Source organism: Phaenicophaeus curvirostris, chromosome 21 (genome assembly GCF_032191515.1).
Source record: "Phaenicophaeus curvirostris isolate KB17595 chromosome 21, BPBGC_Pcur_1.0, whole genome shotgun sequence".
NCBI lineage: Eukaryota > Metazoa > Chordata > Aves > Cuculiformes > Cuculidae > Phaenicophaeus > Phaenicophaeus curvirostris.
The window spans coordinates 9,123,192-9,136,515 of record NC_091412.1 but is presented as its reverse complement, the minus strand read 5'-3'; the positions used below and the strand labels follow the sequence as shown (position 1 = coordinate 9,136,515).

At 36.3% G+C, this 13,324-nt stretch overlaps 2 protein-coding genes across 6 annotated transcripts in view; one reads left to right on the top strand and one right to left on the bottom strand.

Moving 5' to 3' along the window:
• The window catches only part of TRPV3 (transient receptor potential cation channel subfamily V member 3), a 21,345-nt gene extending 18,016 nt beyond the window's left edge, over window positions 1-3,329 (top strand). For 2 of the 3 annotated variants that reach the window (XM_069874264.1, XM_069874262.1), the window contains 2 exons: window positions 444-514; window positions 1,248-3,329. In XM_069874264.1, the coding sequence (XP_069730365.1) occupies window positions 444-514; window positions 1,248-1,342 (166 nt within the window). In that variant the 3' untranslated portion in view covers window positions 1,343-3,329. The remainder of the gene's footprint in view (window positions 1-443; window positions 515-1,247) is intronic. The other variant, XM_069874263.1, reaches the window with a different exon arrangement.
• Window positions 3,327-13,324, bottom strand: ASPA (aspartoacylase). 3 transcript variants are annotated; one of them, XM_069874282.1, is made up of 7 exons: window positions 13,217-13,324; window positions 11,271-11,533; window positions 8,726-8,921; window positions 7,466-7,559; window positions 6,582-6,689; window positions 5,571-5,680; window positions 3,327-4,983 (listed from the first exon to the last, which is right to left on the bottom strand). In XM_069874282.1, exons 1-7 carry the CDS (start codon window positions 13,226-13,228, stop codon window positions 4,771-4,773), a joined length of 996 nt encoding a protein of 331 aa, XP_069730383.1. In that variant the 5' UTR covers window positions 13,229-13,324; the 3' UTR covers window positions 3,327-4,770. The 3 variants fall into 3 exon arrangements, with proteins under 3 accessions (XP_069730383.1, XP_069730384.1, XP_069730385.1); XM_069874283.1 differs by having other exon boundaries at window positions 8,726-8,918; XM_069874284.1 differs by lacking the exon at window positions 6,582-6,689.

Below are 13,324 nucleotides of genomic sequence, written 5' to 3'. Positions count from 1 at the left end.
TGTAGACAATGTTTTGGTAGGGGAAACAGATTTTCAACTTTGTGGGTTTTATGTACAAGTATCAAGTCTGCTTGCAGTAAATGTCACTGTCATAATCTCCTTTGAATGTTAGCTGAAAAGTAATTATATTTAAACTGATTGTTAACTGATGATTACTAGACGAAACAATATATCACTGTGCTGTTATATGGAAAAAAATAATTTAAGGTGAGTTTCGAGACTGTGCTCGGAACGTGTGAAATTATAAAGTCGTCCTAGTATTATTCTCATCTTCCTATAGTACCAAGCACTGCAAAAGCCACTGAGCCTTTAGCACCAGCAGAGCAGGTGTTGATTGTAAAGCAGACAATCTCAAGGAAGAATAAAAATGAAAAGGGGAATTGCAGCAATGTAGTTGGGAGATAATGCGTGCTAATCACACTGCTTGTGTACAATGTAAACAGGATTAATGAAGTGAAGTGGACCGAGTGGAAAACACACGTTTCATTTATTAATGAAGATCCAGGGCCAACAGGTACTGCAGGATTTTATGACACCATATTTGTGAAATCATCTTTTTCTTAGAAATGCTTTGATCTAATTTTATAACTTTAAAAATAGTAGCTCTCATGATCCAGATATTCAACCATGCCTCACTGCTAGGGACACTGAGGGCTAAGGTGGTAAGGGTGTTTATTATTTTTAAGTATTTGAAGAGAGAGTTGGTTACGAACTTTCATTACTTTCACTTCATAACCAAGACATCTAATTTTTTTGATCTAAATTTATAATTTGGTCAGGAATTGAACTAATTCAACCTGACAGCACTACAGCCAGCTGGTTTTAACCCTGAGACGTTCATGTTTGTGTTTTGCAATACTTACTGGATGACAAACTGACCCTGGTAAATGTTGACCACGAAATTCAAGAACCCCATCTGCTGACAGTCTTGGAAACGCAGCAGAGAACTGTGAGGTGTCAGATGTCCTGCTGGCAGTGGGTGTCAGAGTTTACAGCAGGGTCATCTGAGGATTTGGGAGGTTCGTTCTGAAGTTTGTTAAGTCTATTAGCATTTATATCGCTTAGCAGGATGATCTCAGTTAGAGTGGAAAGGAGCAGACAGAAAATCTGTATAAGATATGGTAGTAAACTGACAACTTGCTGCTGAAATAACTGCATTGTTTTTAAACAAAGACATGCAAAAAATTTGAGCTTGCATATCCAGTTCCTACCATATCCTGTGTTGTTTATGATGCGTTGTTTTGCAGATCCAAGCAAAGTTCAAGATAATTCAAGAACTAATAGCAAAACCACCCTGAATACATTTGAAGAAACGGATGATTTGCCTGAAACTTCTGTTTAGTTGTGCTGTGTTTGTGTGGTCATTCTGGAGGTTAAAATCAGCAGCGGATGCTGAAAACTTTGTTCTGAACAGCTGTAACCAGCTGGAACACAAACCTCCAGTGATGTGGTCTGACGACTTTAACCCCTTAAATAAGGGCAGCTAAGCTAAAATAAAATGGACCATTTCACTAGCTCAGTTCTGAGCAGCTTGGTAACCCCTGGCTGTGCAAGTTTGCATGATGAGTCTCAAACTTGGCTCTAGACTTTTTGCTGGATAAAAGAGGACAAACGTGAGATATTTCTTCCTTTTGTGGAAAGTGAAGATCATAGTGATCCCAGTCTGCTGTCTTTTGGTTTGGAATCTCTAACTCATGGGAAAAAGTTTTGTACGCTGAAAAAGATTAAGTTCTTGTGGAGAAAATCAAAGCATTTCAATTCTTAAGGCTACTAAATGAAGTCTGTTATTTTGAAATAACAATGTTCTGGATACATTTGAAGCTTTTGTGTTGACTGTCAGTGTTAGTGGAGGCCAATCAGCAAGCTGCAGCCTCTTTGGGTCTCGTTAGCTTTGCCTGATCTGCTTTCCTCTGTGTAATCCCCAGGGCATAATGCGGTGTTTATTGCTTTTTATTTATTGCTGTGTATATGCACCTTCCCATAAAATAATAGAGCAGAAATATAATTCGAGATGGAGAATATTCCCCAGTTTGTTCCAGTAAAAAGGCCTTTTAATTTCCCTACTCATCTTTTCCTTGCTGCTGCATCTTGCTGCATTAAAAAGAAGTTATCACATCAGAAGCTCTTTGATTTTAGAAGTAAAATAATTTCAATATTCAACCACTTCAGGAAAATAATCAGTATTTCTTTCAAAATCTACAAAATAAATGAAATGCGATTGCAGACTTTTATAGCTTTTTATTTTTTTGAATCCAAAGCACTATGTAAAGCATTTCTGTAGCTCTTATTTCATTGCCTGTGATGTGCTAGTACCATAAGTTATATTTTTAGTTTTCCATTTTGTGTGTGTATGTATAAAAAGAAATATTTGTTCTGTGTACTTTAAAATTTCAATTAACACATTGTGCCTCAGTGTCGTGGGTTTTCATCATCACTTGGTGCCTGTTTTAAAGGTGCTGTTTTAGGAAAGACTCTGAATTCTGTTGTGCATCTGAATGATAATATGAATTGCATTGGATTCTTACAGCTAAGCCTGCTGTGGGCAAAATGATCCAAAAGACTTTCTTAACACAGAAGAGAGCGTGAGGGAACTCTCCAGCGGAAAGGATAGCGCAAAGCTATTGGCAGGGACGGTGAATGCGGTTCTCACTACCCAACCGGTCCTCGAGATGTGCCCTGTTTCCTGCCGCTTATGGCCTGGATAGATGGGATCAAATGGAAATCTTCAATTCAGTTGTGTTTTTACAGGGCGCAGGAATCTGAGGGGAAGGACATTTGTGTATTGATTGACCAATGTAACATCTGAACGTTGTTGCCTTAGTAGGATATGTGAGTATGAGAAGAAAAATTCCTGTGGTCTTGGAATCTTTCATCTTTGCTAATTAATTTGGCATTGAAACTGCCAAAACCAATATTGCCTTAGGACTCTGTAGCTCTTTTTGGATTCTTCCGAGTGCCAGTTGTTGTACAAAAAAAATACCTCTTCACACATACTCAGGAAGCAGAATAACCTCGCCTGCGCTGTATTCCCTACTGCTGTAGGCTGCCTCGTCTCTGGAAACAAGCTCAAGTACCCTGATGCTGGACTGAATTCCTGCTGTGGGTGTAGCCATAAAACAAGCACAGCACAAACACCGTAAGGAAGGTGCTGTGCCAGTGTCCGGGCACGGAACTGTACGAGAAAACTGAGGAAGAAGCCGAGGAGTTGCTTGGAAAAGCTCTTTGCTGAGACCAGACCCTTCTGTGGCCACTGCCAGGTCACACTTGCTGTCTCCTGTCTCAAGGCTCTGGTCAAGAACACGATGAATAATGACTAGAGCAGAAAATTCTGTACTTTTTATACAATGTTTATTTAAATTAAACAAATAAAACTTGTCATACAATAAACACTAACCTGTGCTTTTATTTTATTGCCTAGGAGTTACAAAAAGCAAGGAAAAAAGAATTTTGGCTTAGTAGTAAATAAGGAAGACTGCTTTTCAAAGGATATAACTTGGGGGTTATGTAGACAATGAATCTTTCCTATAGCTAATTACTGTGTCCTTAAGCGAAGTTCTTAATATTATATTAGGGACATATGTATTCTAAATCATTGTCAAATATGTTAAAAGTAACTTTAGAAAATGAATGAAATCCCCATTTTCTGCTCTTTTACAGCTACTCTGACAGGCTCTCTCTCTACAAATACAGAACAAGTCAGTCAAAATGCTGAGAAGTCTCCCCCTCTGGAATTCTTCTTAATTTCCATTCTGAAATACTCAGGTATGGCTTGTGTGTTGCTCTTCATCAAAACCTGAGTGATTCCTGACTCTTGCCTCCTTCATGGGAAACTTTTGGGGTACAACAGTTGACTAACTCTTATTTGGAGCATGTTATAAGCAGGAGGTGGGTACACTTACAAAGTTCTAAAATGATAAACGTCTCGTCTCTGTTGCAGTAGATGTTTTTTTCAAAAGTTTCTGCAGGATAAGCACAGCTTCTTCCTGAAGCTGAATATGGCTCCAATATGTTTCCGACTACTAGATACTTTCTAAATTAAAATCTTTGTATTTAAATTAATGTTAAATGCAAACCAGCTGGAATTAATCTTGTAATACTTCAGATCTAAAAGCTTTACATTTAATTTTAGTGTACTTTTCTCAGAAATCATATGGTTTTAGCTTATTTTATATCTTCCTAAGTATAAAAACCAAACAAACCCTAAGGCTTCTACTCCAGTACATTCTGACCTAGTCACATATGCAGATAATACAAAAGGATTTTATCACGCACACCCTCTCTTTGTTTCTCTCCCCCTCACTTTTCCTTGGGCTTATATTTTTCATGGTTATCTGAAGAATTAATTTCAACGATCATCCCATTTTAAAAAGTGTTGGTGATGGGAAGTTTGGGATTATAAAGTACAAATACTGTAATTTTTTTATACAACATAGTTCTGTGGATAAGCATCTTTCTATCTGACACTGGATATAAGTTTTATAGCCACTCCCCCATATGTGGTACATTGCTTCATTATTTTATATAGTGTGAACTAACAAACTTCATAGAAATAAATATTATTCTCTGCCTCTGTAGTAATCTATTAGAACAAGCAGCAGTAGTCAGAATTAGTATTAAGACAGTATGTGTTACCTTAAAAGTGCTTAGCAATGTTAATTAAATTACAATTTAAGATTAGATTCTGCATTTATTTATTTAATGAATTACTACTGGCACTGGATTTCACAGGGAATAAATCCACTTCTTGTATGGAAAATCTATAATAAGATTTTAAGAAGCGTTCTGCTCTAAGACTGAGGATCTGATGTGATTTGCAGAGAGTTTCATTTTTACTGTTTTTACAAAAGCTTGTTTCTTTTCATAATATGCAGCTTCGTTAATAAATGTTGGATAGACTGTACAGTCCCCTTTATATGCAATAACTTCTCCATCAAGAGTCAAAAATAGAGGATCACCTTTGTTCAGTGGCTGCCAGTCTTGATCCTTATGGAAAGAAAATAAGTAGAATGTATTTATTATCAAGTTTTTGTAGATTTCCTGTGATTTTTGAGATTATGCTCAGTAATTATATGCTCTGCAGTTTATGGCAAAACCTTTAAACAGAACTCCTTTTAACCTTCAGTTGGTAATTAAGGTGTCTGGCCTTTGTTTTCAGGCTTGTATAGAATTCACCAGTAAAGCTGAACTCAAAGGCAACTGCTTACAACTGATTAGAGCCAGAATTTTAGAACTGAGTATTAGATTTACATTTTAGAACGTAAGATCATAGAATCATAGAATAGCCAGGTTGGAAGAGACCCACTGGATCATTGAGTCCATATCCTGTTGTCTTTTTCTTTTCAGTTTTAGGTTCAAAAGTGAGTTTAGGTTCAGTGATTCTCAAGCCAGTTACTGAAATACTATCTGACCTTAGTGATGGAACGTACCATGGGGAAGGTCTAAAGCATTCAATAAACCCATTGGCAATATCGTAATTTTAAATATTTACTATTAAAATGTACTACAATGTAGCAGAAGAAATGTAGGAATACTTATAAAATGTCATAAGTGGAAACTGGTTTGGAATTTACCTGCAGTTTAGGATGAATAATAGCAATAACTTCATCATTCTTATTCCTGGGATAATCTACTTTCTCCATTATTTTAAAAACCTCAATTGTACATGGTGTGAATTCCTTTCCTAGAAAGAATAAATGTAGTTTAATTTCAAAATGAACAACTGCCTGTTAGAAAGAACAATGCATTATTTATTCTCTTCAGAAGGGCTTAAATCATTAGGCTGTCCTCATCAAAGTTTACACACTAGTGATTACCTCATGGATCATAAAAATGCCTGGCTCCAGATTTTTTGTCCCCCTCAAGGCAAGTTGCAGAAACATTGTCCAGTCATATACTGCAGCACGCGAAGCCCAGCTTTAAACTTTGTGCTGAAATGAGACTTTTCACTGTGTACTTAAAGAAATATTTTGTAGATGAAGAAATCAACAAAGGGCCTGTGTTTGGTACTGCTGCACAACACAGAATGGTGCCAATGATGTTTAATCTTTACCATTCAAGCACAATAATGGAGATTCTGATGCACACAACTATATTCTTTTCTTTCCATTTCCAAAAAGCCCACTGACAAAATGCACTCTAAAAGAATTTTGCAGACCTATTTTTGTCAGTAAGTATTTTAGAGAGTACACAGGTAAAACAAAATCTTGAAGAATTTATTGACTTTAATTTTAGACAGCAATGCACAGAAGGCATGTAAACACTTGTTAGTATTAATTTATGTACGTTGTCTGTGTGCATAGTACTGTACAAATATTGTTCACTAGCATTTTGGATTCTGTAAGAAACTGCAAGATTAGGATCAAGTACACTGAATCTTCAGAAAGAGGCAGTATCCTTTGGGAGCTATACAGGAATTCTTCTGACTGTGACACCACGCTTAGGCAGTTGAGAGGACAACCCCCCACCCCCAAGTCACCTTTTAACTATAAAATGTTATAGCCCAAGTTATTTTTGAAGAATACTCTCCTGAACTAGCCCACTGACAGGACACAGGAGCTCGATTCTTTCCTTATTTACTCTACCTTCATTAAAAAGTTGCACAAAATCAAGGCCATGTTTGACAATCTTCCTCATTTTGTCCAAGGTATCGGCTCTAACAACGCCTTGTGGCTGGGGACCCACCTCCACACCTGTGCAGATGAGGGAGATTATTAATATAGCCATAATGTATCACACGCTTAGATCACACAGCAAACATTGTCTGATCGGCTCTGTGGTTTATGTTTACAAGGAATTTTAAATTACAGAGTTCTGTGATTTTATAAGGTAAGCAGAAAATTTAGCTCACCTGTCCAGATCAGTTTAAAGAACCATAGGTACATTTTTGGGTGTGCTACTAGGGTAAGAGAAAGGGTCACTACGTGCGTTCATTTCTCTAATTCTTTTCGTCATCCTGTCTTTCTGTGCTGCATTTTAGAGAACTCATTGTTCAATATGAAAAGCAAATGAATTTTCTTTTTTCTACGGTTATGATTTTGATTCCAGATATGAAAAAGTTTATGGGTTCCATCCAGAAGATCATTTCCCCCTCGTTACCACATCCTCTCTTTTCCCCCTTTTGGCTAACAACCAACATTTCAGCTAAGGCTTATTTAGAGGAAGTAAACATTTATTTTCTGAAGCTGTTGCTTCCTCCATATCCTCATACATTACAAATACTTTTTGCAAGTGGTGGGTTAACAGAGTTTAAGAACTTCCATCTGGCTTCTGTATTTTGAAAGCCAAGTATAAATTGGAACTCTTCAGAAGAAGGGACCATAAACGTTTGAATCAGTAAATACATAGCCAAACAAATAGCTGGTGATCAGAACCCTCTGTATAATGTAATAGAATGAACAGGTCTGGAAACAGGCATTTTTTTAATAATTTATGCTGGGTTAAAATGGTCTTTATTTTTCATATTTACCAACAGGATGTTTTGCTACAGATCGAGTTGTTGCATATTTCAGGCTAGGATGTTCAATCAGCAGAACAGGGCAGCGTTCTGGAGCCAAAGCGTTCTGTGGAGATTGGTTAAAAATGTCTTTGTTATGCAAATATTTTAAGATGTTGTGCCACAAAAGATTACTGATGCAGAAGTGATTTACACAATGTCTTCAATATGTTGCCTTTATTTCGTGGCCCTCAAAGAAGTAGGACATCTTTAGAAAACATACAAAGCTGTATTTGTTGGTCTCCTTTCCATTAACTCCTGCCAGGCGTGCTCCGCTGAACTTTGCTGTCTCCCAACATAACTGAACGCAGTTCTAGTCTGAAATTGCTTACAGGAACAAAAACCTACTCACCAGTGTTTCAAAACTTAAGGATCAAAGTACTGCAAAGCAGATTTTAAGTATTTTTGTTAGACAGGTTCTCTTATGGGGACATAGATTGTGAATTAAGCCTTATATTAAGCTTTTCTTGACACAGAAGCCTAATTCAGGCCTCCTTCCTTATGACTGCCTACTACTGCTCTTCATATATTATAAGTGTAGTCATAAGCTTTTTACATCCTAAAATATTTGATAAACATTTAAATAGGTTACATGTAATAAGAAAAAAATCAAGTGTTAAAATATACCTTGTTAAAAAAAAAAATCAAGTTCCACACTGCTGGCCTAACCTCATGTCATCAGCCACTGCCTAGGTCAGTGCTGCTTACACCAGATTATGCTTAAGCCAGCACTTTTGCAACCCTCCCTCTACCAAACTGATCAGCTTCAGAAACAGCAGAACCAAACAGCTTTTAAAGACGTAATGCTATTCCTATACTGATGAAGGGAACATTTGTCATTACCCGGTTCCATTATTTTTTTCCATGTCTTTATTTCATAAAATTAATGTTTAACTATTTAGCATGTGACCCAAATTTATCCAAGTTCCTGACAGATCAGCGTGAAAGCAGATTATATTACATTAATTTTCATAGATATTACTCTAAGCATTCCTCTGCCCATCAGTCTTACTGGCACTCCTTTTAGTACATGAAGATTATGATGAGTTAAAATTTGAATTACCTGATATTATAATAAAATTATTAATTATCTCTGATTAAAAACCCCATCTTATGAGTGATTAAATAAACAGTTATGATGAATAAATAATAGTACATTTAAAGAAACTACAAAATAATATATAGTAATACAACTACTAATCTATTTTAATAGTTCATTTAAATTATTTTTACCTTGATATAATGAAACATTTGAATTGTAAAGTCATCCCTGGAGTTTTCAAGAATAAGGGTACCACCCATGTTAGAAGTGGTGTTGTGAAGGTCAAAAATAAGGTCATACGCATCATCACTACCTTTTGGACCAAATATATGATTGATTTCCTGAGCCCTTCTCACTTCATATGGAATATCTTCCACCACTGTCCTGCTGTTAATATCAGTACAAAGAATTAGTAAACTCATTCCATGGCTTTACAGGCAACAAAATACGCATACCCTTTTCTTTTCACTTTAATTCATAATTGACTGGAACTAAAATCACCTATTTACTTACCAAACTGGTAAAACTTGATGAATTTGTGCTTCAAAAAAGCAAGTATGATTGTTAAACAGGTCTTACTGTTATGTATCTTGTGCAGAAGAGTATTAAGAAATTTTCTATCTGATTTTAGCTGGACACTATTTACTTCTCTCTTATTTCCCTTTATGCAGAAAACTAACTCAAAATTTATCAACCACTTAAACCACTTCCAAGGCTGGATCCACCCCCTACTGAAGATGGTATTCAGATATCAGTCCATGCCCTTTTACCTTGGACATCAATCATAAGGTCATTTGTAACTTGATTTATTTCTTATTTTCTTATATTCTGACCATTACAGGCTATTTTTTTGAGCCCTCCCAACCCTCAAAACTCATAGAAGATTTTTACTATCTGACATCTATTCCTCCAAAGTTTTAATACTCGTAATCTCAGAGGATTATGTCTTGAGTTATACTTCCTTTCTGTATAAGGGCTCTATAGGAAAGTGATGCAGCACACAGACATCTCCCTTACATATCAATGGTGTACAAAGCTGCTGTAGGTTCAGGCTTGTTCTGCACAGACAGCACTTCTGGCTTTCAGGACAGGCATCGGATAGTCCCCAAGTGTAATACAGACACGCCTGGTATCTTTGGCACTAAATTCAGTTTTCTTTCTCAATACAGCTCAAGCTTTGCAATATTTTAATTTTGCAAGAATGACTGGTATTAAGTTGCACAAAGAAAGTTTTGTTAAATAATAACATAATGCCTTACTAATTGCATGGATATTTAAGCATCAGAAGAGGTTACTGAGGAAAATTATGGGATCACCACTGCTGGAGTATTAGAAATGGCAAGACATAATCTACTAGGAATGCCTACATGCAGTTGATCTACTGGGCGGACGTGAAGTGAGTTAGAATTTTTACATGAGCCCCTCAAGTTCCTTTTTCAATGTTTATAATTCTGTGGCATAATCTACCTTTGTATGCTTTAGTTCTGTCTTTGAAATTCACAGTTTCTCCACGTAAGACTTAAATTAATACTTATCGAAGCCAATGAGACTTCTACCATTACTGTCAATGGTATGGGTTTTGCTCTCCTTTTTCTTATTTTTAAAATAATTTGTAATCTCGAAGGGTCTACACTTAAGGGGACCAGGTGAAGGTATTCCAAACAGTCAGTAGCGTTGCGATAGAACTGGAAGAGGACTTAATAGGATTACTGAGGGATATTAGTTAAAAAATTAAGACAACCTGCAGGTGTCTTAATCTGCTGGTTTTTTAAATGTTCTTTGTTCAAAGCAGCTGAAAACAAACAAATCCGCTATTGTTTTTCATATGGTTGTCCTGTGTAAGCAATTAAAAGAATGGCCTCAACACTTGTGTTGAAAAGTCTGTTTATCTTATATAGAACAATCAACAACACATTTCTAAGATGAAAAGGTGTGTAGGGTAAGAATAACCATGTTTACAAAGTATGTGATACGTGCTGATTTCGGTGACAGTCCCTTTTACAATTAAGACCCTTCTAAAACATAATTACCTGTTCAGCATGCAACTATACCAAGCATGAGTGCTTATACAGCAAGGCACACCTCTAGAACAGTTCTCAAAAGCAGAGAAAGATAAAATCCCACTAAAAATGTAGAATTAATTACTATTTTATAGTAATTATTGATCATAGTTCTTCTAAAATAGTGAGTCAGTTACATAATTGAGACTTTTTGGTTATCATTTTGCCACAGAATACATTATTTCTAACTTCACTAATTTTAAGTTTTCATCTTTTACTGTGTGTAACTGAAATTAAATACATTTCCCTGCCATCCTTTTGGATGCTCAGATATTTACCTTTAAACTGTTTTTATCTGCTATCTTTCTGCAAGTATAATTGTATTCATAAAAGCCCCAAAGCTGAATGCACAAGAAGACGTGAGAAGTAATGACCGTGCAACTCAGAACAGCAATACTTAAGTTTACACAAATACAGCTACTCTAATACTCATTTAAAATGCTGTGTTTAAGATTATGTGTTGTTTTGAGACTCATTCTCCAAGCAATAATTTCAAAACTAATCTGTTAACGCTCACACGATTTGTTCTTTTTGGGTTAAAGGTCAGTAATTTCAGTTATGTGACTGCACAGTGAAACTCGTAGTGGAACTCGTGTTACCATTTTAATCTGGAAAGGAAGCTCCTTACAATTTTAAAAAACAGAAGGAAAACAACAGAAAGTATAACAATTCTTACCCAAGATTATCAGGGTCAAAAACACGGTTCAGATCACAGTCAATGTATCTAGTACATTTCTTCACAGCTCTTGGGTTGGTAAGAAATGGTTTCACTTCCATTCCTGTTCTTTGAATCTCAGCTCCATTCTCTTGCCAGTGCTTGACCAAAAATACCCCTGATAACTCATTGCCATGAGTTCCCCCGAAGATAGCAACCCGTCTGACCGGAGGTTTATCAACAACAGAAGAGGAAGTCATGCTTTTCAGCAGCTCTAAGAATTGCTGAAAGCAAAACAGAAAATAATGGTAAAGGAAAACTTCTGTCTCAAAGAAAAAAATATTCTTTTTACTTTTTTTAAAGAGGAAATTCTCTAGGCCTTTTTAGGTTAGACGTGAATGAAAGTGAATTAACATTTCTCTAACAGTTTTAGACTCCCGGAGGTGGGGAGTTGCTAACTTGTCACTCCTCCCTCTCCAGGAGCCCTCCCCTTCATTTACCTTATTTAGTAATATCTCAAAGTCTGTTAATGTTACTGTTACACAGTTCAAAAGTTAACTTCTCTGGGCAATCTCTCTTAATATATGATATATAGGTAAAGCGGGTACTAATGGTGTTATGAAAAGACTTTAAAATGTAAACTTCAATAATGTATTGGAATATCTCTGACATATTTGCATCGCAAAGTGGGTGTAACAAGTATTCTCATGTATGCTTGAACTTACGTAAATGCTACAGTATACAAGGGCAGAATGATTTAAAGTAAGCAAAACCAGTAAAATATGAATCATCTCTTGGCTCTAGATCAACACATAATGCTGAAACATCAAGTACTTTAATATAAAAAAACAAAAACAGAGCACAGCTGAGTTCTTCAAAGCATGTTGTTGCTTGTATGACCTTTGTTGTTTTATAAATCTGAAAAACAGTGTTTAGAAGGAACACCAGCTGAAATTTAAGTGCAATTTATCCACGACTGACTGACCTGGCTCCAGTTCTGTCTCAGGACCTGCTAACACAGACCTCTAACACATTGAAACAGCTCTTAGTGCCAAACCTTCTAACTTCTGTGATCTGTTATTAAAAACAAAACAGATACAAGTCACAACAATAGTTGTGTTCTCCCCGCTAAAAAAAACCTTGGTTAACAACTTGGCTTTTTCCATTTCCGAAGGATCTGCATAGGTTTCTGAAACATAAGCCAAAGAGCAGTCATTAACTTCCATTGTGAGGATCAAAACATGTAGAATCAAAAGTCTTAATAGCAGAAAACAAGTTTTACTGCTGTAAATGACAGAAGTATTTGCAATTAGTATCCAGCACGCAATGTAAGTATATAAAAATGTTACATTGCAAGGGATAAAAGATTGTTTATTGAACAATTCCTTTGATTAAGATTATACTCCAGTGACTGAGAGAGTATTTGGTTAGTGGGGAGAGGCTTTACCCAGGCTGAAATACTGTAGGTCCGCAAAAACAAAACTAAATGTAAGACTTATCTAAACAGGTTCTGCCAGGAATGTATTTCCTACAAAAGTTGCTTTCTGTGTTCTAGTTTGTGCATAAAGATTTGCTGAGACTTACAGTGAGTTAATACAGAGTCTACTTAAACACTCAACTATATCACTTGGGTACTTAGGAGCTGTCAGATATTTAATCATAGTAAGTAATTTATTAAACAAAGCAATAAAGTTGTATTTTACAGCACTGGACAGTCTGTACTGTCCTTTGACCCCGGTCTCTTCAGCCGTGCTGCCAAGAACAGCAATTTCTGCTGCCTGAAACAGTGCCTCATGCTCTGACTCTTGGTTTGCTAAATTGAAAAGCAAAAGCACTTTGAAGAATAAATGGCAAAATGCAAACACAGCACTATACCTGTGGCTTATCTCTTATTGCTGGTGGTACTGTAATGGTTACAATTCCTTGCAAAATGCTGAATCAAATACAGAGAGTGTTTGTGCACTTACCTCATTTAACATGCAAGAAGTTTCTCTCCTAAGCAAAGAGCTTGCTTAGGACAGATACGGTGCATTTCCAGACATGAGTTTAGGAACTAAAGCCAGGGAGGCTTCTTT